This window comes from Numida meleagris, chromosome 2 (assembly GCF_002078875.1).
Source record: "Numida meleagris isolate 19003 breed g44 Domestic line chromosome 2, NumMel1.0, whole genome shotgun sequence".
NCBI classification, from domain to species: Eukaryota; Metazoa; Chordata; class Aves; order Galliformes; family Numididae; genus Numida; species Numida meleagris.
Window position 1 is genome coordinate 127,990,738 of NC_034410.1, and position 25,823 is coordinate 128,016,560.

At 41.4% G+C, this 25,823-nt stretch overlaps 1 protein-coding gene across 2 annotated transcripts in view; it reads left to right on the forward strand.

The window, feature by feature from the left end:
* FZD6 (frizzled class receptor 6) overlaps nt 1-25,138 on the forward strand; it is a 29,225-nt gene extending 4,087 nt beyond the window's left edge. The window contains exons 1-6 of one of the 2 annotated variants that reach the window (XM_021385700.1): nt 3,730-3,771; nt 15,578-15,774; nt 17,995-19,012; nt 20,930-21,078; nt 22,317-22,745; nt 23,208-25,138. In XM_021385700.1, the coding sequence (XP_021241375.1) occupies nt 3,745-3,771; nt 15,578-15,774; nt 17,995-19,012; nt 20,930-21,078; nt 22,317-22,745; nt 23,208-23,364 (1,977 nt within the window). In that variant the 5' untranslated portion in view covers nt 3,730-3,744 and the 3' untranslated portion in view covers nt 23,365-25,138. Of the gene's footprint in view, nt 1-3,729; nt 3,772-15,577; nt 15,775-17,994; nt 19,013-20,929; nt 21,079-22,316; nt 22,746-23,207 lie in introns of those variants that run through there. The other variant, XM_021385699.1, reaches the window with a different exon arrangement.

The following is a 25,823-nucleotide window of genomic DNA, read 5'->3' on the forward strand; positions in this document are numbered from 1 at the left end:
GATACTTGCTGTATGTGTGTCTCAGAGCAATTTAATAGTGACGCTGCTCACGTTCTCACTAACTCAGATTGAGAGACTGAAGATCTAGAGCTTTTCTTCTGAGGAAAATGGACGGGTGTCGCTGTGGTGAAGCGGGCATTCTGCTGTTCCTCCATAGTTGGAACTCCCCCTCGTGGTGCTCCTCAAAAACAAGTCACTTCTAATTTAAATGTAATTACTTCAGCTATCCTGGAGTTGGTTGTCAACACAAAGCGTTGTTCCGTCAGAACAGAGACTGTAACTCTGGAATGATTTCCTCTGTTCAGAGCTCTCAATCTGTTGTGATAGAACACGTATTTGTGGTGAGTTCGGTGGAGCTGACTGCAGCAGTGGCAGAAGCTGAGAACTAGAGTCAGTTATCTACTGAAATTGTCTTGAAGTGGGTTAAGAAGTACTTTCAAAAGTTTGGTGCTAAAATTTTTTGGCTTTCTACTTCTGTAAATTCAACGAGTTTAATTTTTTTAATGTGATCTCTTAACTTGCCTCCACCAAGTATAGATTAGCGATTAATTCAATATGAAGATATGTAGAAAAACTGGAAACATGCTGTCTAGCAAGCTTAATTAGTGCGTATATTCTGATTTCTATATCATACACACACTAGGAGGAGGAATAAGATCAAGTTTCCAACCTACGCAAGGTTTGGAGTGTTGGAGAAGTAAGCGCTGTTCAGTGTGGAATGCTGTTATTGGGATGTTCTGCAAAATGGCTCAAGTGTAAATTTACTGAAACCTGTACAGACAGGCACCCTGCCTCTCTCCCTCTCTCTGTACAAGTGCTGCTTGGTACAGTATGTGAACCACTAATACTTTATAATTGGAAGCCAAAATCTCTTAAATTGTTGGTAGCTCAGCTTCAATTAAGAAAGCAGTGGGTGTTCTATATCTGCCTGGAGTTGCTGTTTGTTCCTCATGCTGCCAAGAGCCTAAGATGGAGAAAGGATGCAAAGGTATAAACAAGCACAAAGAGCTTTTGTTGTAACATCTGTGCTGCTTCATTACCATATATCAGTGGTGGTAACTGCCAGGGAAGGCTTTATCCTTTAATAAAGGATAAAAAGTAGTGAATGTAGCATGCTGTGCATCATACACTTAATACAGACTAAGTTAACTTTTTTAGCTTACCAAAACAAAAGTTGTAGGTGGTGAAATAAGTAAAGTGCTTCTTGTTAGATCAAAGTTCCCAAATGCTGAAATTTTTCTTATAGACAATTCATACTGATCGAAGGGAATACAAAATATGACTTCTGTGCTGGGTAAGTTTGTGGAAGTAGAGAGTAGCAGCTGGATGTGAATAACTCTCCTTTGAGCATCACAGTGTTACTTGTCAAAAAGCTTTGGCTACTAGGTCCTAACGTGAATTATGCAAATCCGTTGTCACTTTGTACAGCACTCAAATTCAGCAAGTGCTCTTCGCTTTGGTGCTCTTTTGCACTTGCTCTCAGGTGTTTCAAAAAGGTTGTCATTAGTTTTTACAGTAGTGAGAACTTCAGCAGTTCCTACACCACTTTTGCTAATTCCTGTGGATGCACTAAATTACAGCCACTAAAAAAGTATTTGTTACCTGTAATACCAAGGCCTGTCATCAGGTGTAATGAGCTTGTGTTCCATTGTCTGAAACCAGCAAGTCTAATGTGTATAGCCTTATTACGGCGGCTTTATGCGTATCAGTTACCTGCTAGATCTAGTATTTGGTCTGAACAGCATTCCCTGTCTACTTGATAATGTGAATAATACTGCCTTGCTTGCTATTCTGAAAGGATGCTGCTTGGAGTGTAGTGGGGTCCACAGTAACGCATGCTTGAAGAAGGGAGACTGGTCTTTCTCAATAGCCAACCTTTCTTGGAATGCTATGGTGTCCTGTTGAATCTGCAGGAGATCTTGTCCTTTCCACAGTGCCCTGTGCAGTGTTGACACGCAACTGTGAGCCCTGGTGGTCTCTGAATCTCACCGTGCAGCCTGCTGCTTTGATCCCCTTCTCCATGCTCACATGCTAAGGGTGGTCACTGGCTAAACCAAGGCCTTGTAGGTGTAGGGTAATGGGCTCAATCCTGTGGCTGCAGCCTGCTCCAGGAGGATATCTGTGAATGAACAGATTGATGCAAGCCTCCCCTAATCATCACACCCTATTTCTAAAGAGACCATCGTGTTTTTTAGGTGTCTTCCTGCAGCTGGGAGATGCTGTTCATCCACTGTACTGTGGGGGTTGTGAGGCTGTGCAGAGCCTGTGGCCTTGCTGGTTGCAGGGTGGAAGTGGAATCTGTTTGGTTTTCCAGTTATGGAATGGTTGTGATGTTCAGGATGACACGTGGGTGCAGGATGTTATGTATGCCTTCACTGATAATGACCACAAGAAACAAATGTCTAGGAAAGAAGTGCATGGGATTGGGGATGTGGTCAGATATCATTGCTATTTACCTCTAGTGTGGCAATGTGATGATTAAATATGACTTCTCAGTGGAAGCGTCTGCACCAGAAAGCTTCCTGCATCTTCTCTCCTGCTGCTTGACTGTTGATTCACCAAGCCTCTGAGGCAAGCTGGTTACTTTGTTTCCTCTGCTGCTGGCCTTTTTGGAGGTCTTCTGTGTATTGTACACAGCTGTAGTTGCCTCAGTCATAGTAGCAAATGACTTGCCCGAGCAGAAGATGGAGCAGATGGATGTCTGCCCTCTTCTCCTGAACTACGTCGTAGAGATAAGTGGAGACTTGCTTGCTTTCTACTTAGCTATTAGAAGAAGGGAAGGTGTACTGGGGGGCATGAGGGCTGTGTAAGCCACTGCTGTGAAGAAACAAAAGAATTGCAAAGATTCGGAGGTGCAGGGAGCAGGCCCAGTAGTCAGTCTGCAGGACAGAAAGGCTGTCCTCTTCCCAAAAATATTTGTAATCATCATTTTTTTTTCTGTCTAGACCAAATTCTTTCAGAGAATAACCACATCCTTCCAAGACTGTCCCAGGCTGTATTCATGAATGGGTCTACGCAACCAGATTGCTTCAGTGCCAGCAAATGTTGCCACTTTCCTGTTCACAAAGCACTGAGTGACCAAGCTCTCCACATGCTTATCCTGCATGCAAAAATTAAAAGCAGCTGTTCAAAGAGAGCCTGAAGCCACTGGGATCGTGATGGCCTAGCAATGCTCTGTGACCAGGACTCCGTGTCCCATCTCTTTACTGCTTTGTGCCATCATGCTTGCTTGGGTTAGGTTTAGGGAAGGTCTTTACAGAAATTGCCACCAATATCATGTGTCTAAAAACTTGTGATTCTCTACCCGTTTGACAGCGGATGGCACAGGAGCAGTTCTGGACCATCCACAGCCCTTGGTGATCTTGTCACTGACTGTTCGCTTTGTCTGGTTTGCCTGACCTCCCCCAGTGCCACTGCAGCTGCTGGGATGATTTACCAGGGTGTGAGCTGCCTGCAGCAGCTGAGGGATGAGATGCCTGGGCAAAGGGATAAAAGGAAGAGACAACATCACATATGCCTCTCCTAAAGAGGAGGTTGCATCCACCTCCTTGTCAGAAGCAGCTGTGACAGAGGAAGCGCAAATGTGTGTCCTTGACTTCCTTTGAGGTTACAGAATAAAACAGTGCATGTGAAGTGTTGCTTTTCTTCTTAAAAGATTTTATGGAGCTATTTTTTTTTTTTAAATCTTAAGCAGTTGTTTTTTTCTGTTGCAGAGATGACCTGCTCTTTTGAAGTAATTGCTGCATGTTGTGTTTTCAAAATACAGTGAAGGTAATTACAGAATGAACTTAGAGTGGAAGGCTTGGTTTTCTATTATGTGCCTGCAGTGATCTTCCCAGAAGCAGTGATTCGACAGAAAATTATCAAAACTTACAGGAGGTGGTGAATGCGAAGTCTATAAAAAGTTCACGTCATGGTCAAAGCTTCCCAAACACAAACAAACCGAGGCAGCCGCCTGGTTTTCCATTGTTCTTCTCAACTCTGTTTATGGCTCAGACTTCAGGTCATTGTTTCTAGTGTGGTCATTGTGTCTGATTTGTGTTGATCTAAGGCTTCATTCAAAGGTTCCTCCTGTCTTGCACACAGGCCAACAAGCAGAAGTGACTTGCGCCATCAGATTTTCAAGGCACTGACTAAGCCAATCTTTTTGAAATTGAGGAGAGCATTTGATTCAGCACTGTGTGGAAATCATTAAAAGTACTAATCCCTGTAAACTTTCCCTAATCCGTTCACTTAGTTTTGGTGTAACAGATGACCTAAGTCTGGCATGCACAAGTCAGATGACTGGACTGAGTTGTTAAATTTCAAGCCCATCAAGTTGCATTTACCTCCCTCACTACCTGCAGTTCTTCCTGTCTTCTGATTTTAGTACTTCCAGTAAGTCATACACTGAAGCACTGGCCCAAGAGACGAGCTTTGTCTCGTTTCTATGCCACATGGCAAGGAATCAAGTTGTGATTACTTCTAATTTTGTTGGATCTGGGAGGCTGAGGGTTGCAATTTATCATTCCCTATTAGCATGAGAATTATCCTTGTAAGCCAGATTTTCCAAATCATACATCGTATCTTTGTTCCCCACCTAATTAATGGAATGACAAGCCCAGATATGCTTGGAGTGGAAAACTTGATGCACTCCAGCAGCATGGCTCCATGCAGGGAGCTCTCAGGTCTAACAGGCTTTGAGCCCTGGGAAATTAGCACACCTGCAGCTCTGCTGTACTTCCCACTGGTCTAGCTCTAGCAGGGCTCTGCTGGGACAACCAGCTCCCACTGGGTGCAAAAACAGCTTAGATCTATTGGGGTTTTAGTAGCTGAGGTTCAGTGTCTGTGCAGTTATGCCATATAACCGTGTTCCTGGGTGAACTTGGAGCTGGCTGGACTTCTGCAGAACTGGGCAAGATGCCTTTACATCTGCAGAACTGTCCACCTTGTCATTACAGTGATCCCATGGTGGTAAGAGGCATGGAATGGATTAGCATGGTTTGGGTTTAGAAAAGGGAAGATAACTATTTTGCAGGAGGAGGGGGCTGGCTGAGCCTTCTGCACTGGGTGATGTGACAGGTAAAGCTGTAGCTTTAGGCTGTAATTTTCTGGCACAGGATAGTATCTTGCTTTTTTTCTGATGGCCCTCTTATCATTTAATTTAAAACACTTAAATACTCAGCATAACTGGATTGTTACCTTCTCTCAAGTGAGTGTACCACTTGTGAGCTGCCTTTTTTTTTTTTTTTTTGACTGCTTAAATGTCTATTTTATAGACTGGTAAAGGAACAGAGCACAGATCCGTGAGCGTTCTAAGGTAGTGTTTATTCAATAAACTACTTGGAGCTTGAAGTTAGTTGCCTGGCTTTTGGAGAGCCATACAATCTGATGCTTGCTCCTGTTAAACATCTTCTTCTAGTTGTGAGCTTCAGTGTTGCCTGAATTCCGTGACTGTCATTCTTGGGTGCGTCTCTGTGGACACCGCGTAGGAAAACTGTTGGGTGGACTTCGACAAGTGTTTGAGGCAATTCCAGGCAGACCACAGACAGTGTTTCTCATTGGTCTGCTAGACCACCTGCTATCTAGCTGTTTTGCTGTTAATCTTCTAAAGTGTGTCCTATAAAAAGTAGTAAATTCATTTACTCCTATAACACATGGCAAATACATCAAGGAGTTCAGACGAATTTGAGACTTCTCTGCTACCAGAGCTCAGATGTAAGGAAGGGCTCATTTGCTTGATCTAGGCTTCAGATGTTTGAGGGCTTGCAGTGTACTTTCCATCAATAAACTTGTATTTGTCTCATGTGCTCCACATAGTGTACATGGAGATTAAGCTGTGTATAATTGAAAGCTTTGTGTAAACAGTTCAGCTGTGCTCAGGAAATCTTTCATGTTTGTTTTGGATTGTAAATAGCAGAGGCTACGATATCCGTAGTTTACATCAAGCTGTAATTTAGGCTAGAACCACAAAATGCAGTCGCTTCTGCCATTTTGGTAAGTATTAGAACTTTGTTTCATAGTATCTTAGTGAGATGTAATAACTGTTCTTATTGTATCTAAACTTTGTTACAGTTTATTTATAGGAATGTATGTATTTTTTTTTATCTTGCACTTCAGAAATACTTCAAGAGAAAAGATGGAATTCAGTCATTTTGCTACAGAAAATTCAGTAGTTGCTAGTTAAAGAAAAACAATCCAGGGCCCGGCCCCAAACCTTCCCCTGAGTACCTTGTAGTTACTCTGGCTGAAGTTCTGGTTAATATTCCCATCAACTTTGAATAGCTAGCCTGAAGATTCGCAGCTGAATTAATATATTAAGTATATCGTGTATGCTGGGGTGAATGACAACGAAAAGCTTGTGAGTATACTCATGACTTCATTGCAGCTACACTGAATGTTCGGCTGTGGAGCAGTTCAGCTCCTTGAGCAGCTGCATGGCCTGAGATATGCACAGCAGCTGGATAGTTCAGCATCAGTCAGGCAGTGAAGCTTTGCCCTCCCCCAGCTCTGCGCAGCGTGGGCGTCTGACCTGTTTGCCAGCCAGTCCCTGAGCCTCGGGACTTCACTGCAGTGTTCTTGAGATCAGCTGAAACCTGACTTTGCTTCATGTGCCAACTGCTCAGCAGCTCCCAGGTCTGTACAGCTGTGGGAGGAGCAGACTGCCGGGAGCAGTTAAAGCCTCTCACCTGTTGCAGGTTCAGCTGTTCCCCTTCTTTGTTCAGTCCTTGAAGTGACTTCTTGCTTTTGAAAGTCCAAGTGCATGCATTCCATTTGCCATTCAGCTGAAGGGCAAAGATGGAAGCTCATATCTTTGTAGACGTTTTTACCGCAGGAGAACATTGATCTGCTTGTTGTTGCTGTGTTTTTCCTTTTTTTTTTTTTTTTTTTGGTTTTGTTTCCCCTCAGCTCCTCGAACCTCCGGATTGTCCTTGGTTAGGAAACTTTAAAGTGTTTGTCTTCTAAACTGCAGGGTAACCTTTCTCTTCTGACAAAAGATTTCATTCTTGTATTTGTAACCTCTGAACCAATGTCATTTAGAAAAGGTTTTACAAATCATGTTTACTTGAAAGGCTTGTATTTGCCTTGATTCTATTTCATGAGCTGCAGAAAATAATGCTTTAAAAGCAGCTTAGTAAAAGTCAAATGTATGCTTTCAACGATGTTTTTACCTCTGCCAAATCAATACACATTAATGATGTTCTGGGGAGACCTGGTAGTGGCCTTCCAGTGTCTAAAGGGGGGCTGTAAGAAAGAAGAGGACAGACTCTTCAGCAGGGTCTGTAGTGAAAGAATAAAGGAAAATGGTTTCAAACTAAAAGAAGGGAGATCTAGACTGGATATAATGAAAACCCTTTTTATGATAAGGGTAATGAAGCACTGGAACAGCTTCCACAGAGAAGTGTTGGATATGTGTCCCTAAAGATGTTCAAGGTCAGGCAGGATGGGGCTCTGAGCACCTGATCTAGCTGTGGATGGCCCTGCTTATTGCAGGGGAGCTGGACTGGATGATCTTCACAGGTCACTTCTTACTCAAATGGATCTATGATTATTTTGTGCATATTAAATGTATTCGTATATAAAATACTGTATTCCTATCACTGAATTTTAGTCCTGAAAACCTTTTTGTCTTGGAGTTACCCAGATCTGTTGATGAGGTTACCAAATGGAGATCACGACTGATGTTTACTGCTGACATCAGTAGTCAGTTATTATTCAGAGCTCAGGTAATGATATGGACTACATCCCCCCTCCACACACACTAAATCAGTAGCAGATTAGTTGGTGGTTTAAAGAAGGGTGGTTGATGTTGCACTGATTTTTCATGAGCTGCACCTGCCTGTCTGCATTTGCAGCTCTACTGTTGAAGTAGCAACTTCTAGCAGGCACACAGCACCAAGGTGCTGATGCTTCAACTGCCTTCGCTTCCTGCAAAACATTTTTGAGTCCTCACCAACTTAAATGTCTATAACTTGCAATGGTTAGATCACCAATTGAGCATTCAATAGGAAGAACCTAGTCTCTTCTGGACTTTGCTTTGAACCTAATGTAACTTGGAAATTTTGTCCTTCATTTAGTTTCATGTGTTGGTACATTTATTTATCATCACTTAATTGTGCCCAAACTAGAAATCAGATTCTTGGCAGCTGATTCACTGTGTAGCCGTGAGCAATTGTATAAGTACAATGACTTGTATTTCTCAGAGTGTGATGTTAATCTTGCTTGCAACCCAGTCCAGAACAACTCTATTGAAACAGCAGTGTAGGATTAAATCAACTGTGCCATATATGTTTCACTCCTCTTAATTGAAATAGATAATCACTACAGAAGTAGCTGAGGACACTGAAGATTGTTAGTGTAGCTCTGTGAGTATGAAGAGTAATTACTGCCTAGTCTTACGGGGCTGCTGCATTTTCTTATACACAGTGATTAATGGCGGGCATATTTCTGACATGCTATATAGGAAAATGTGTATATAAAATACGTTGCGTTATGGCTTTGAGGCTGTGATTTGTACTTATTGGACAGTTGAATCATAGAATGGTTTGGGTTGGAAGGGACCCTTAAGATCATCCAGTTCCAACCCCCCTGCTGTAGGCCGGGACACCTCCCTCTAGACCAGGTTGCTCAAAGCCCCATCCAGTTTAGTAGTTATGTTTGAATCTCGTACTGTAAACTATTAAACATGATGAACTCTACATGATCTGCTGAACACAAGCATAGTGCCATGAATAACAGTGTATATCTTTAGTATAGGTAGGAATTTGGAGTACCTAGTATAGTGTGATTATAAAAAGTCAGATATAATCCCATCTTTGGTTCCACAATTGGCATTTGCAATTATCTAAGTAGTGAGGTAGTAATGTTTTGGGTCACAGAACTCATATCAAACCATGAAACAGGCACTATTGCTTAACATGGAGACAATTAGGATCTCTCTGTTTTAAGTTAGTTAGACTGTTAACTAAGTTAACTGAGCTAAGTGTTTGAACTTCGTTGCTGAACCTCAGTAGTTAGGAGTGTAGGTTGTTAGCTTTGTGTAACTGGCTCCAGGTAGCTGAGCAAACGCTCTACCAGCAATTCAAAAATATTTGCTCTTGCCAATTAAGATTTACAATAGCTGATTTTAACAAAGACCTTGGCATTTGGATCTGCCATTTTCAGTATTACTTGTTCTGTGATAGTGATCAGAGTACGGAAGAACATTTTCACTCAACCTGTTTTGCCCTATGTTAGTTGTTGTCATATGTCCCAACCCTGGTGATGTCTGGCCATTGCTGGTAGCCCTTTTCTCTAGGGAAAAAGCCAGAAATGAGGTAGAACAAAGTCATCTGTAGCGACAGCCTCGCATGAGAATTTTTTGTTACGCCTTGGATTTCTAAGCCTACTAAGCAGAAAACAGAAAAGCTTCTTGCTGATCGTGAGCTTAACGTGGAGTTCAAAGCTGCAGTTTAATTACTAGCAAAGCGTGTTAGAAATTGTTTGAACCCAAACATTTACTCTGTACTCTGCATGATTTGTTTTCATTCATCTCACTGGTGTTATTGTTTGCAAGACCACAACATAAATGCATACTGAGGTAGCCTGGGTTTCCCTCTGGAGAAAATGTAATGTAGACTTGCTTCCTTAGAGTCCCTTGCTAAGCTAGGTGTTTTGCTTAGTGCTGAGGATATTCCTCTTGTTGATAGCGATGTTGTGTCCCTTGGTTGTTTGACCCTACTCACTATCTACAGTGGTTGCCTGTTTGCTTCATGGCATTCGCTGCACGTGGTTTTGCACTGGGAGGTTTCTGTATGGGGAAACTCTGCACTGGGAGTTCAATGCAGTGGGAAAGCTTGCATTTCAGTCCTTAGTCCTCCTCTACTGTTAATTGAGGCAGTTACAGACTGCATCGTCTTTGCCTTTACAGTGCTTTCTGCTAGTGATTAATTAAGTGATGTGTTTTTTGTTTTGGTATACTGTTAGTATATTCTAGTTTGCCTCATGTTAACTGGATTTTCCAGGAAGATAAGAGAATTGTAGCATCATAGAATCAGCAAGGCTGGAAAAGACCTACAAGACGATCCAGTCCAACCATCCACCTACCACCAATACAACCGCACTAAACCATGTCCCTCAACACAGCGTCTGAGTGTTCCTTGAACACCTCCAGGGTCAGTGATTCCACCACCTCCCTGAGCAGCCCATTCCAGCGCCTGACCACTCTTTCAGAAAAGTAACGTTTCCTCATGTCCAGCCTGAATCTCCCCTGGCGCAACTTGAGGCCATTCCCCCTCGTCCTGTCACTAGTTACAAGAGAGAAGAGGCCAACCACCAGCTCACTGCAGCCTCCCTTCAGGTAGTTATAGAGAGCAATAAGGTCTCCCCTGAGCCTCCTCTTCTCCAGACTGAACAATCCCAGCTCCCTCAGCCGCTCCTCATAAGGCCTGTGCTCCAGACCCCTCACCAGCTTTATCGCCCTCCTCTGAACACGCTCCAGGGCCTCAATGTCTTTCTTGCAGTGAGGGGCCCAAAACTCGAGGTGCAGCCTCACCGGTGCTGAGTGTAGAGGGACAATGACTTCCCTACTCCTACTGGCAACACTATTTCTGATCCAAGCCAGGATGCCATTGGCCTTCTTGGCCACCTGGGCACGCTGCTGGCTCATGCTCAGCCGAGCATTGACCAATACCCTCAGGTCCGTTCTACACAGTCTTCCAGCCACTCTGCCCTAAGCCTGTAGCATTGCCTGGGCTTGTTGTGCCCAAAGTGCATGACCCGGCACTTGGTCTTGTTGAACCTCATCCCATTGGCTTCAGCCCAGAGATCCAGCCCATCCAGATCCCTCTGTAGGGCCTTGCTACCCCCAGGCAGATCAACACTTCCTGCCAGCTTGTGTCATCTGCAAACGTACTGAGGGTGCACTCAATGCCCTCATCCAGGTTTCTATTTCCAGAGTTTCTATTTCAGGACTTAGATTGGCTTGGTGAGGCTCCATTCCTGGTTTTCAAACACCTCAGTTCCACTCTGTTTTGGCACTGCCACTAACAAATCTGCAGGTTTTCATCTGTCCTTTGTGTGACACGGCAGTTGTTGCTATTGGCAAGTGCTTTGCTTTCCTGGAAGAGCCCATGACTGTGCCAGCTGCATGTCCTGATCTTCCTGGAGGAGAGCGGAGGGCTGTGATTTCATTCTCAACAGCTTTGTGTGGCTGTGGGTTGAATCTCTGTCATAGATGCTCAAGACATCAACACGGGCATGTGTGCAAGTTACCCAGCAAACCACTTGGGTGAAAATGGCTGGAGGTTGGGTTGCCCACGGGTCAGAAAACGCAGACTTGAAGCAAGCAATTCTTTGAGGGACCTCACAGTCTTGGTTTGAACCTTTTTGTGTACATGCTGTCCTGCAGGAGGTTTTGATGAGATCTTGTTTTCATGGTCTGGGAAATGCAGACCTATTATTTTCTATAATGCAACATTTCCAAATTGACTGGCTGGACACGAAGCCTGCATTCAAAGATATGTAATTGAAAACAGAGTTCCAAGGGCAGCTTTTTACCTCTTTTGTTGTTCTTGAATGATAAAAGAAGGCAGTTTCTGAAAATCTGTATTTTACAAATCTTATTTGCTTGTGCTTGGGGCAAGGGTGATGGTTTTTTTTTTTTAACATTTTGTAGAGGGTTCTTTGTTTGAAGGAACTGATTGCTGATAAAATCTATTGCAGTTCTTTAGACTCAATACATCTGTGGGAAGGGGGTGATTCAGTCAGTGTTTTGTACTTCCTTTTTCAAAAAGGCTTTGACGTGGTCATATGTGAAGGTTGTTCAAGACAGGGGCTTTCTTTTCTAATGCATGTCTAAAGAACAAGAAGAAAAGAGGTAGTAAATAGATGCTCTGTTAACAAATACAGTTTGTGAACTCATCAGACAGTAGTTGGGTCCTATAGCGGATAGTGACTAGAGCTGTTCCCCAGCAGTCTGCACAGAAGCCTCAGATACACGGCTAATCACACTGGCCTGGGGAGGGGATGGGCATTGAATTAAGAGAGCAAAACTGACTGAAGAGCTGCAGATAGATGCATGAGGCATAGTGATAGATGCAGCTGGTAGGTGGCACTTAGTGTTGGTAAATATGGGGTAGTGAGTATAGGGAAAAACAGCCCCTGCTGTTTATAGAGGTGAGTGGTATGGTGTAGTGCTAGTTACTGTTGCTCAGCGTAGAGCCTCCGTGCTCACTGTGGATAGATGGCTCTGTGGAAATGTGAGGACAGCGTTTGGATGTAATTGAGGCAAACAGAAATGTATCATGAAAGAAATGGAAATCAAAATTTAAAATGGTATTATTCTAATACAAAAAAAATAAGATGTAAGCTATAGCAGGATGGCAAAATGGCATGGAGAGTGATCTGCTAGCTGTGTCAAAACACAAACTGTGTTGCAAAATTGGAAGTTAAAATAACCAAAATGCTGTATATTTAGCATATAAACAGGAGGGGGAACCACGAGGGTGGATGGCGATTGGACAAGGGGGAATGGTTTTAAACTGAGACAGGGGAGATGTAGGTTAGATCTTAGGAGGAAGTTTTCCACATAGAGGGTGGTGACGCACTGGAACAGGTTGCCCAGGGAGGTTGTGGATGCCCCGTCCCTGGAGGCATTTAAGGCCAGGCTGGACGTGGCTCTGGGCAGCCTGGTCTAGTGGTTGGTGACCCTGCACTCAGCAGGGGAGTTGAAACTCGATGATCATTATGGTCCTTTTTAACCTAGGCCATTCTATGATTCTATGATATTTCTTGGTGGTGCCTGGTTAAATTGTGTAATTGAACTTATTGCTGTAGTGTTTTATGAAGGGTATATCGTAAATGGTTGGGAAAGGGGTTAGATCCTTTCTAGGAGGAAACGGGATCTTTCAGTGTGTTTTAACCACAATCTTGGTGGTATAACCTGAAGCTCATAGAATGTCCTGAGCCATTGCTTGCTGGAAATATGGAGGAATGTTGGTTTGTCCAGTGATGCTCTCCTTGCTGTTGGGTGTTGGCAGTACCTTGCTACAGGCAGGCTTGGTGGCATCCCTGCTGTGTTTTCACATCAGACTTCCTTCTTGTCACGCTTCCAGGTATCAAAAACGTAAATATTTTTTTCAGCTTGTTAAAATATTCTAAGAACTACTGCCTGTGTCAGCCAAGTCCTTGGATTTCAACTCCGAGCACTTTACAGGCTGAGTGTTGCCGCCTTCCTGAAATTTGGCAGCTTTGTATTTGTCTGACAAGATGGCTCTGCCTTTAAATAAAAGCAGCTCTTTAAACCACAGTAGCCAAAGACAACATGCTGTAGTAGAACTCCGGCAATCAATTTTTCACTTGCCTCTATTTGCCTCTCATGTACAGTATCATTGATTGTGTTGTGATTGCTGTGGTGGCGCAGAGGAAAAGTAATTGATGTAGGTTTAACTCCTGACTGTATTTTTTCATCTGAAGCAGTGTAGCATTTAGGATGTGATCCAACTCAAGATCACTTTTTGCACAGAATGTTTTTATTTCATTCATACTCTGCTTTATTTGGCCCCCACCCCCCATTCCTGTGTTTGTTACCAAGGCATCCCTCTTGAAGGAGGACATCTATTATTATTTATTATCTTTCTCTTTAAACTGCACGCTCAGCAGTAGGAGTTGCTTGATGCATGCCTGTATAACTTTATTGGGATACTTAAAAGCTGGCAAAACTAAGGATGTGCATCTGGACTCAGAAGTCCCAAACTTCCTTTACCAGTCCCTGGTTGATGAATTCGGAGTAACTGAGATACGTCGATGTTAATGGCAACAATCTAAATAAACTTCTCAGCGGTCATACTTTTAGCAAAAGCTCTCCACGCTTAGGAAATTTTGAGCATCATCTCGATTCAGTACCACATTTCAAAATGTGTTAAATATTGCTTCAGCTTTCCTGATGCGTGAACTTGACTATTAATGTGTGATATAGAGATTCCTTTCTCCTGAAATAGAAAAGGCATTTTATCAAAAAGTTATCAAGTAGCCTGTCTAGAAAGGGCTGAGCCTGACAGATCTTTGCCCTCAGCCATCAGTTAATACCGCTGCTCTCAGAGTACTATTTAAACTACATAGGTTACTCCAAAAGTAATGCCTCTTATTTATTACCATGGAAGCTACAACAGATACAAAGACCACAATAACACTATTTGATAGAGCAAATTCTCGGCTACGAAATGCTGTTTTTCAGTGCAGTAACCACCATTAGCTGTGCGTTTTCACCAGCAATGAACAATAGCCTGCATGCTACATTGCCACTGCTGAAAAGCACTGCCTACTGCCTCCCTGTGCTCACATCCACTATTCTGTCTCCATAAATGTTCAGCAAGTGTCAATGAATGTCAATGGGGGCCACTTTTTTTTTTTTACACACAGAACTCCATGACACATCTTTGCTTCATCTGCATTTTCATGTCAGATGCCGCTTTGTCAGAGTGCCCCTCTGCTGCCATCTGTCACACAGCAACAACATGTAATGGAATATTGGTGGGAAGGTCCAACCTCTACTGCCATAGCACCAACGCCTGCCTCTGCAGTGGGCCAACACAATGAGATAGGAGGCATTGCTTTCAGTGCCACCCTTGCACTTTGCTTTACTTTAATTAGCTGGATGAGGAGCATTCACCTGGTGTCAAAAGACAGAGCAAACAGCCTGTAGCAGAGCAGAATAGCAGTGGGTACGGCCTCCTAATGAGTACAAGAGTGCTTCTGCTGCAGATGCATCCTTGCTTGCTTCCTTGAATGTGCTGGCCTTACAACAACATAGCAGTTGAAAAAGTGCCCAGCTGAAAACCAACTATTGGTTTATCTGAAGTTTATACACATAGTGCTATTTTGCTTAAAATCACTTACCCTAACAATAAAGTTAGGAAAATGCAAAGGAAGGTTTGGTTTGGGGGTGTTTTTTTGTTTGTTTTACTTCCTAAAAGCGTATCTGACTAAGTGATGGATTGAATGAACAGGGGATGGCAAAGTTGTGTTGCATTTTGTGAATTCTGCTTGGAGCAGTCATCAGTAATTCACTGTTGAGCATCCAGTAACACAAGTAGAAAAGCTCTCCATCATGTAGAGATTTTGAAATGCATTTTAAATAATGGGCAACAATGATATTTGGATGGCATTAATTGAAAAAACCACCGAACTCTATAGCCTGAGGAGAAATGAACACAACATGCCTCTGACTGTAAATACAATTTCAGCAGGAACCATAAGGACAAGTGTACCTTTAAATATCTCACGCCAGTTATTTAGAAGCTAATTAGGGGATATAGGAACTTGGGCTTTGATTACTTTCGGTTTTCTAATACTAATAAAGAAAAATCAGGTTTCAGTAGTTGCAGATGAGCTAAGATCCCAGAGTAGGGGCTGCTCTGAAAGAGCTGATGCAGCCCAGGAGTCAAGTTCCTCAGCACTCTAAACCACCAGGTTTGACTCTTCCACAACTGCTGAATGGTATTCTGTAGTTTTTCAAATATCCAGAGGAACAAGCGTGAGCCCTAGTAATGAGAATTGGTATTATTGACTTGAATTGTCTCTTTGAAATGACTAACCAAAGCCTTTTTCTTTCCCAAAGCCTTTTCTTACTATTATGAATCTTAACTGTTCACCAGACGTCCATACATTTCTGTGCAAAGCATTTGTTCCTGCCTGCCTGGAGCAAGTTCACGTCATTCACCCTTGTCGTAACCTCTGTGAGAAGGTGTATTCTGACTGCAAACAACTGATTGACACTTTTGGAATCACGTGGCCTGAAGAGCTTGAATGTAACAGGTGTGGTATTTTTTTTTCACGTGATAAGCAATGGAGGTGATAATTTTCAGACGTACTGTAGTTGACCCAGACTGAGCTGAAGATTGAATTGAAGATTGAATATTAAAAAAATCGGCTTGCTGTAGCTTCCACATCATCGCAGCACACTTCATTATTAAAATGATCACCTGCATTTCACACTAAGGATTTTCGATTTCAGTTGAAACAAAGTTCTACAGCAGTTTTTTTTTTCAGTATTCAGATTCCTACAAACAGATTTGCTACAAGCTTTTTTTAAAAGTTGCTTAAAATTTAAAATATTAAATGCTTCAGCATAGATTTCAGTGGGCTTTCTAATTTCTATACTAGGCATAATAACAACGCTTATTTTATAAATAATCGCTCATAAAACCTTGAAATATTTTATATTCTGTATTTGTGTGCACATGAGCATTAAATAGTAGAAGTCTTACCTTAGCCCTAACCGCTTGCGTATGCAGATTCACCCTTGCGTTACTTTTCCCATACTGCATGGCAAAGGTCTCACTTTGGATAAGGCCAGATGTTCTTTACAAGAAGTACAGGAAAGCAGAAGGGAGTAGAAACTTGGATCATGTTTCTGGCCCCCATGCAGTTACTAATCCATGCTGTTGCTGAGGCAGAGCTGGGACAGTAGTTCTCTGCCATGATCCTTGATAGATGTCAATATGGGAATGAATATGATAGATGGCATTAACTTGATTTCCCTTTCTTCTGCAGAAAAAAAAAAAACGTAGCTATGGGATTTAAGACTGAGAAGGCATCAACTTTTTCTCATCTAGTGTGAGTTTTTGTGTAATGATAATGCCACTTAGTTTAGAAAATGCCTTCTAGATTTTTTTTTAACAAAAGTGAGGAAAATTCCAAATAGCACTTCAAATTCCATGTTTTTGCAGCTGTAAATTAAGATATTACTGCTATTGTTTACTGAAAAGTTTCTTACTTTGTTCACTTGGGAAGTGCTGTCTGCCCAACAGACAGTGCAGAGAAATCCATGTAATAGTGTGGGATGTCCTGAAAACAACAGAGATACTGCTGCTGGGGCCTGTGGAGGAGCAGCTGGCATGAGGATGGGCCTCAAATTCAACTGCAGTTCTGAGATTCACACTCTTCTATTCTTACAGACACGCATAATACCTCCTAAGATGCGTGTGAATGAAGTTTTTGCTGTTCTAATGCGTAGTGATCTGACCCATGCTTATTGAAACAACCTGCTATAGAATCAGTTTTCTGAGTTATTAGCCTGGCTTTATTTGGACAGCGTGATAATGCAGAGGAAAAAAATAAGAATAGGTTTTTTAGCTCAAGCTGAGCTTCCAAATCGACATTGTGGAAAGATATGTTTAAGGTCAGTACACAACAGCATTAGACAAAGAATGTTTTGAGGTAACAGAATCGCACTTTAGAAGTTGGAATGCAAAACTTGTTATTTTTAAATACATAAATTGGGAATGCCAATGAACATCAATCCCTTTTTGAGTAAATGCTTACCTGAGTTATAATTAAATAATCTCGTTTGAAGATCTGGCCAACACCACTGATCCTGTATTGATGTTTTAAAAAAAAAAGGTCCTATTTTCCCGGTTAAACCTGTAAGCAGTTGAGTCCTGAGCCATTTCTAAAAGAAAATGATGGAGCTGGAAAAAAAATTGCTGAAACAGATAAGCACTGCAAAAAGCTATGTTTTTTGCTTTCTTTTTGTCTTTCTCAGGTAGTTCTGTTGTTATAAATAATGAAGTATCGTTGTAACACAAAATCATCACCATCATATGGCAGTCATCAGCTAATTCAGATTACTATGAGCCTTCATGCTTTGTTCCTTGATTGAAGCTTGTGTTTTGACAGGTCACTACTATGTCTCTCTGACAGTCTATTGTTATCCAGATAAAATCTACTATAAACATTCTCAGTATATATGTGTAAAGTTCTGTGGATTAAGGCTACAAAAGAACGATTGCAATTTGAGTAAATTGTGTCGTAAGCAGTAAAACAGAGCAGCAGTTAAGCAGCTGTGCTTGAGCCTTCTAAACTGACAATTTATTTTGTCTGGTTTTTGACCTGTTTTTTTAAAATGCCAGTTGATATCCATATAATGCACATTTTGCATTATGTACAAAAGTGTCTGGAATGAGATTTTTCTTATTAGTAAGAAATAACTGTAGTTGATAATGAGATGTTAATATTTTTGTCGTTCTTTTCTAGACTAGTCGATTGTGACGAGACTGCTCCTGCCACTGCTCCTGTAACCACCAATGCACATGGAACTCAGAAGACCCCAGGGCAGACACGAAGGGATTATGGATTCTGGTGTCCACGACACCTACACACTTCCAATGGACAAGGCTACAAGTTTCTGGGCATCGATCAGTGTGCGCCCCCGTGTCCCAATATGTACTTCAAAAATTACGAATTGGATGTTGCAAAAAGCTTCATTGGAATAGTTTCAATCTTTTGTCTTTGTGCTACGCTTTTCACATTCCTTACTTTTCTGATTGATGTTAAAAGGTTCAGGTACCCAGAGAGGCCGATCATATACTACTCCGTCTGTTACAGCATAGTGTCTCTAATGTACTTCATTGGATTTCTTCTTGGGAATAGAACTGCCTGTAACAAGGCAGATGATAAGCTAGAACTTGGGGAAACGGTTGTTCTCGGCTCCCAAAACAAAGCCTGTACAGTCCTTTTCATGGTTTTGTACTTTTTCACTATGGCAGGAACCATCTGGTGGGTGATTCTGACAATCACTTGGTTCCTTGCAGCAGGAAGAAAATGGAGTTGCGAAGCTATTGCACAGAAGGCCATGTGGTTCCATGCAGTCGCGTGGGGGATACCCGGTTTTCTAACCATTATGCTTCTTGCCATGAACAAAGTGGAAGGGGACAATATCAGTGGAGTTTGTTTTGTGGGTCTCTATGACGTGGATGCCTCTCTGTACTTCGTGCTTTTGCCGTTATGCCTTTGTGTTTTTTTTGGTCTCTCTCTTCTTTTAGCTGGTATTATCTCTTTAAATCATGTGCGGCAAGTCATACAGCACGATGGCAGAAACCAAGAGAAGCTAAAGAAATTTATGATCAGAATTGGAGTTTTTAGTGGTTTATACTTGGTGCCGCTTGTGGCCCTTCTCGGATGTTATGCCTATGAACTGGTGAACCGGAAGATCTGGGAAACAACTTGGGTGTTTGACCACTGTGACCAGTACCATATTCCTTGTCCCTATCAGGCAAGTAGCAGTTTGCTTTGTAAATAATATTGCAAAGTTAATTAGCGAAAACCCTTATGCATCACTACATCTTGCGGTGTAACCTAGCAAAGTGTTTTTGCGTGAAGTAGTCACTTCAAGAAGATGTAGCAATAAGTTACTTTTTAAGTCAAAGTTGATGGTGTCCTACTTCTGCTTTCAAACTTTTGACTGAGCCAATTGATTACACTCAGCAAGTAAATTCCAACTCACTGCTCTGAAGGGAACGTTTCCACTTCATTTCACAGATGATGCTGGGGGATTGTTTTTTACCATATCTGTTCTTAAGAGCAGTTTCTCTTTTTTTGGTGTCTGGCTTGGTATTTCAGTACCTAAGGTGAATTTTCATCAATTTCTATTGAGGTGGAAAAATGAGTCTTGAAAATGGACTCAATTGGATTTTAAATGTTACTTGCTACCATAGATCTAAAATCATTTCATCTTTTTTTCTTTGAAGTACAGAACCGCAAAACACTTGAAATTACACATTTCCAGAGTATTTTTTTCATGGTAGCTGTCAGTTGCAGGCTGATATTCAGTAAGGTAAAAGAGACTTTTAAAGATAAAATTGCAGTGTTGTTCACAATTGACTCTTAAAAAGAAAATAATTTATTTGGGAAAGCTTTTAAAGTCAAGATATCCTATATTCAGTATTCTCAGTGAATTAATGCTTTTGCGAAGACAAAACTCTCTGCAACTGAAAGTAATTTGTGGTTTGTCTTTTTGTTTAAGAACAAATATGAAGTAGAAGCCATCACTAGGAAACTGCAAGTTTCTCATATTATCTTTCATTGCTTTGTATGTGCCATCTATGTTTTTACTGCAATAAGCTGTCATCAGAGAGGAATATAAGCACAGGCGTTACGGAATGGATAAGGAGTGATCCTTCCACATTCTCAAACATCTTCTGTGTCTTCTGTAATGTTTTTAACAAGTGCATTTCAGCAAGTCTTACATTGAGCTCAGTATCAGCTTAGCTAACCCAGAATAAACAAGCTTGAAAATAAAGCTTGTATTCATTTTATCAAAAACAAAACAACCAAAAAAAACCCCAAAACGTTTTGTGTTTTGTAGTGCTTAGATATAACAGCTTAGCATAATAAGGCATAAAGAACATGCATACTGAGTCTGGAATTAACCTAGTGGAAAGAATAAATAGCAACAGGGAGTGTTGTACAATAACAGACCCCAATAAGATGTAATTGTTGGGATCTGTCTGTATAACAAACAGCATGTGCTAACTGTAGAGTAACTTAAACAGGCGTGCTTGGCTGTGACTTCTCTAAGCTGCCTTGCAGACCTTGTTACATTGATCAGAGCAGAACCAAATAAAAACAAACTTTAGTATAAGTAGTTGATGTTACATGGCTGACCCAAATGCTAACTTTTGTTTGGCACATAAACCAAGTAACGTAAATTCAATTAGTAAGGGCGTAAAAGACAGTCTGTTACAGAGCTCCTACGATCCAGTTTTGCAAATGCGTGGTTAAATCTGGCAGTAACTGGAAAACAGCTCTGGGACTCCCTGTGGCTCTGAGATGCTGTCTCACCTGATCACCCAGATCATCCACTCACTCTTTCTTTTAAGCTGAAGGGGTAAATCTAATACGTACAAATCATCTCTGAAGAGCGTGGCTACAAATACTGTTACCCATTAAATTTAAAGAAAAATATTTCCTTCTAACTAATCTCCTTTGCATTCAGCTGTAGAGTGCAAGCAGACATGACCAGATCTGACTTGACTGTACATGTCTTGTGTGTGTCTGCAATACACGCCTCAACAAAGGAGAGCAGCCATCAGGAGAAAGTACCTCTTCAACATAATTTGTTTTTCTGCATTTAAAAAGTGAATCAACAAGTATGTTGTCGTCTTTGTATTGATTAAACTTTATCTTCTAGGCAAAGGCACTGGCAAGACCAGAAATATTTCTGTTTCTGATGAAATATTTGCTGACGTTAATTGTTGGCATATCTCCAGTGTTCTGGGTGGGAAGTAAAAAGACCTGTTCGGAATGGGCCAATTTCTTCAACAGAAACCGCAAAAGAGAGTAAGAGCAATTTTAATTCCTGGTTTTTAAAACGTGTACTTTAAAATATGTTGGATTTCAGACATGGTTCTTAAGTGTAGCTCAGGCAGTCCAGATGTTGTCCTCGAACCCGTTCTTTTTTTGGAGTCTCTATACGGGCATCAGCAAAAAGTTGTGCTGAAGTCTGTGGAAGCTTTACAGACACAATGACTCTTTGACTGCATTCTCAGATGACAGAAAATATTTTCCTCTGATCTGTTCTCTGCATAGAGAAGATGTGTTACTGTGGTAATGCATTGGGTAATACGTCTCTGGTTTCTAGTCCAGTCAGGAAAGATAACTTTGGCCATTTAGATCCCTTCTGGTATTTCAGCTCTTTCATTTGGCACAGCACTTAGCTGCTATGTTTACTATCGTGCACTAACAACATCCTCTGCTTTTCCCGTCTGCTAGGCTTGCTTGTTTGAAAATTAATTTTCATTGTGCCATCCATAGTTAGGCTTTACTGTGCTAAAGTATTGTTCCTTACTTTTATTCTGAGACAGAACTATTCAGTTTTATTACTTAATTTTAGTAAATATACATCTATGATTTTAAATAGGTTACAGATGTCACCTCCGTTTCTTGTAGCTGTCATTTTTCCTTTCCTTTTATTCCTTGATTATTTTTTTAGATTATCTGTGTTATAATGTATTTTAAGATCTTTTTATTTCTTTGAATTTCCCAAGCCAGCAGTCCTTCAGCTCCTTTTATTTTGCATCTGCATTCCACGATGGTGAGCTTATAGCTTCCTTTCCCTCTCCTCACTTTCCATTTCCTGTATAATTTTTCTTGCATTTCAGATGTTAACTGCTTTCAGCTACAAGAACTTTAAACTAATGAAGTCAGTTTTATAATGCCCACCATTTTTTCACTCGAACAAAGGTTAGATTACGTAGAGTTAATTTGGTAATACAGCTGCTCTTGAGCTAATCCTGCTTTCCTTTCTTAGATGACTAACCTACTGAAGGCACTGGACCCACTTGCAGAAGTAAGAAATGTAGAAATCAGCTTTATTTAATTGTTCCACAGACATAATTACTTTGGAACCATTACAGTCAGATTTTTCTCCTCTTTTCTCATACAGTTGTTCTCCTTGTGTTCATTAACATCCAGCTCAGGTTACATCATTGGTTGCTGTTCTTTCACATTTCAGTGTACCAAGTTATATTTCAGGTTATCCACTTAATTCGGTTCCATGCTTGTGTTTTTTTTTTCAGCCCAATCAGTGAGAGTCGAAGAGTACTGCAAGAATCATGCGAATTTTTCTTGAGGCACAATTCCAAAGTTAAACATAAGAAGAAGCACTACAAATCGAGTTCGCACAGATTGAAAGTAATTTCTAAGTCAATGGGAACTAGCACAGGTGGCACAACAAATCATGGAACTTCTGCAGTAGCAATCACCAACCACGATTACCTGAGCCAAGAAACTGTTGCAGAAATTAAAACCTCTCCAGAGACATCTGAGAAAGAGATGGAGACGGATGGAACATCGGCCCAAAAAGTTGAGGAAGGTGAAAACAGTGGAAATCAAATGTTAAGTAGTTCTAAACTGACCGTGGATCAGGTGGAAAAAAGAAACAAAGCAGATAGCACGTGTGATATGAGCAGCTTGTCTGAGAGCCTGAGGAGAATTGGTGAAGGCAGGTAAGATTCCTTAACTCTGGTTTGTTTGTTTTGTTTTTTTTTGTATGTATATTACCACTATTTCTACTTCCCTATGAAGAATCAGTGTGCAGTTATCCCTGAGTAGCTGTTAAGTGCTGTAATTCTTGTGAACTTTGACTGTGTATCTTTAGCATATGGGGTATTTTATTGGGGTTTTCTGGATTCTTTTTCCTTTTAAATGTCAAGTGCTGGAGCTTCAGTGTGTAGAATAGTTTAAGCTGTTGATCCTTGAGGAATCTGTGGTTGCAATACAGTCATTTTTAGAGAAGTTTGAGGGGGGGGGAAAAAGCTTGAAGTAGCCTACAGAACCACGTTGTGTTCTCTTTATAGGAAAATAGCTTTAGATATTAGCAGTTTATTGCTAAAACCTTTTTTTTTTTTTTTTCCCCAGCCTAATGCACTGTGATTAAAATAGGCTGTTTTACTTCTCGTTGCTGACAGGGTAGCTCCTAAGAACGATTTGATTGAATCCCCTGCGTTACAAAGCAGCAGTTCCCAAATAGCTGATGTCTCCCAGCCGGGCTCCGTGTCGCTCCTTGTCTACTCGGCTGCAGACGGCAGGAGGGAATTGGATTCAGGAAACAGTTCAAACCCTTGAAAGACTGACGTTTTTATAGGAACTCTTTCAACGTATAAAACTGATGCGGATTTTGTTACACTGAAATTAACAGATATTCTGTGCCTTACTACAAATCAGACACATCTTCTTTTGCACTTAGAAAAATGTAAGTTTTGTGTCGGGGACAACTGGCAATAATGCACTGTCTTTATACCCATCCAGGAATAATGGGAATTGAAGTTCTCTGGGACACGGCTGGATTGCGTAGCAGTAATTTAAGAAGGAGGTGAGAGAAATATTATTCCCGATGGAAAGAACACTTCTAAATAAATTGCATTGAAATAATGCAGAAAAAGCACTGTTCCTTTTCAAGGCGTATGAGGTCCATCTGCAGCTTTGATATCTTACCAGTTTTTTACTTTTTTTACTACTTATGAAATAGCATTATCACTTTAAGAGGTGCATAAAGTTACTCTCTAAATTTTATCATGATGTGTCAGTTATAGCACTGTTTTATGGTAGTTTTTACACTGAATCTGGAATGAAAATGATTTATTTTGTACACAGAAATGAACTATGTAAATAACTGCATAAGGCCTATATTTAGAGCTACTGTTTTGTATGTACTGTACAAACGCGGCAAAGTTACCGTGCTTCCGTCAGATGCTACTGAAGTCAGCAGTTCTGTGACGATGGGGAAATGTTACTTCGTTATGAGTAAAGCAGATGCAAAACGTGCACCATACCCTGCACGTTTGGGCAAGGCTGGTCGGGCAGCTCCGCATCCCGCTGCGGGGGCAGGGCGTGAGGTGCAGCGCTGCTTCAGGGGAACGCTGCTTTCAGCCCCTCCTGCTGTGCTGTCCCAGGGCACCGTGCCCAGCAGGGAAACGCTTCACATCCTGGACAGCACAGGGGCAGAATGCCAAGTATGCGTTGTTTGGGGTTTTGGTGGTTTTGTTTTGCTGGCGGGGTTTGTTGTTCTTCACAGAGCTGCAGTGACAGTGTGCTTCCCTTCTGTTTCTATGCAAGTCACTTGAATTTTTTTTTTAATTCTGTAGGGAAATACCTAGCAGAAGGTAGTTATGTTAATATGCAGGTTTGTTTAACAATACATTTATTTAAAACGAGACCTTAATGCTGTTTCTCCAGAGTCTGTACACTACAGCAATAGAATTTCTTGAACTCAAAGGCCTTAAGGCTTCCCAAGGTTCTTTTAGGTCCTGATGATGTGGGTGAGTTCGGTTCTTCAGCTCTTAGGAATCCTGGCTCCAATGAACCGAAAGCTCAGTGCATTTGGTGGCAACATTCAGCACCCTCTGTGTGCTTGCCAACAGGAAAATTGCTCTTAAATTGATGTTCTCATTTTGATACCGTGCCGTGCAATGGTGTTCCAGTTTGTGCAGCGCTCGAGGTGATGCTTTGGACAGCGGAGCGAAATTGCATGGCATGGAAGTCATGCAAACACTGAATGATAAACCAAAGTTACTTGTTTTGTTGATGATGAATTACAGATAGAATGTATTTACCTTTCTACTGTCGTGTGTGTTTTAGCATTTGTAATTTATTGCCTTAAATAGGATGTGCTATTTCTTTTGTAATTTCCCTGTTAACAAGATGTAATATTCTCACTGCTGAGAAGGACAGTGAGAGAAGCCTGAGCAGGCTGTGGGCGTGCACACTGAGTACTCTTCTTTCTGTTCTGTTTGTAAACGGGTAACTTTGTACACATGTTCAGTACTTGGGTTATTACTGTCTTTGTTAGTAATAAACTGCCGTATAGTAAAAGCTTGAGTTGATATTTCCATTGACTAGACTCGGCATGTTTGTTTCTCTGTTACTGGGGCATTTCTGCACCTAAGACACTCTAATGTATTTTGACTTAGAGCTGTGTGAGGTTGTAAGTATTGCAATCCTTTTATCCCTCCTGGAGGAGAATGGAGGCAGAACAATGGTGGGAATGGTTCGGATGGACATGGAAAGTTAGGAAAGAGTGAGAACTGAACCGGGGCTTTCATCTGGGCACAGCTCTGTGACCTCCAGTGTGAGGTCTCCTTCAGACTACATGGAATATCTATTTCCACAACGTGCTCTTGCTACAACCTTCTTAAAATAAATATGGATGGACATTTTTAATGCATACGCTATAATTTCCCGATTTTAGATAGTTGGGGAAAAGTTTCTCTCTTGGTAACTGCTTTGAGAAGGTGAGTAGGCAGTAAAATTGAAGTTACAGCAATGTGTTGGGCTTAGAAACACATGCACGTTCAAAGTGCTAACTGCAGAGTAGTGCTCGTGTTCATTTCAAGTGAAGTACAGCAGTGCTAGGATTGAACTGTAGCAATCGTGTTTTCTAGAGCATTCATGAATGGCCGGGGCCTTACTGCCTGCCATCTCTAGGTGTTTTAACCTTGATGCTGCTAAGTGGTAGCTGGAGATTCAGACAGCTGTTGGAGTGCCTCCAGAAGTGATGGTGGGTGGAAGAGAGAAAGAGAAGAGGT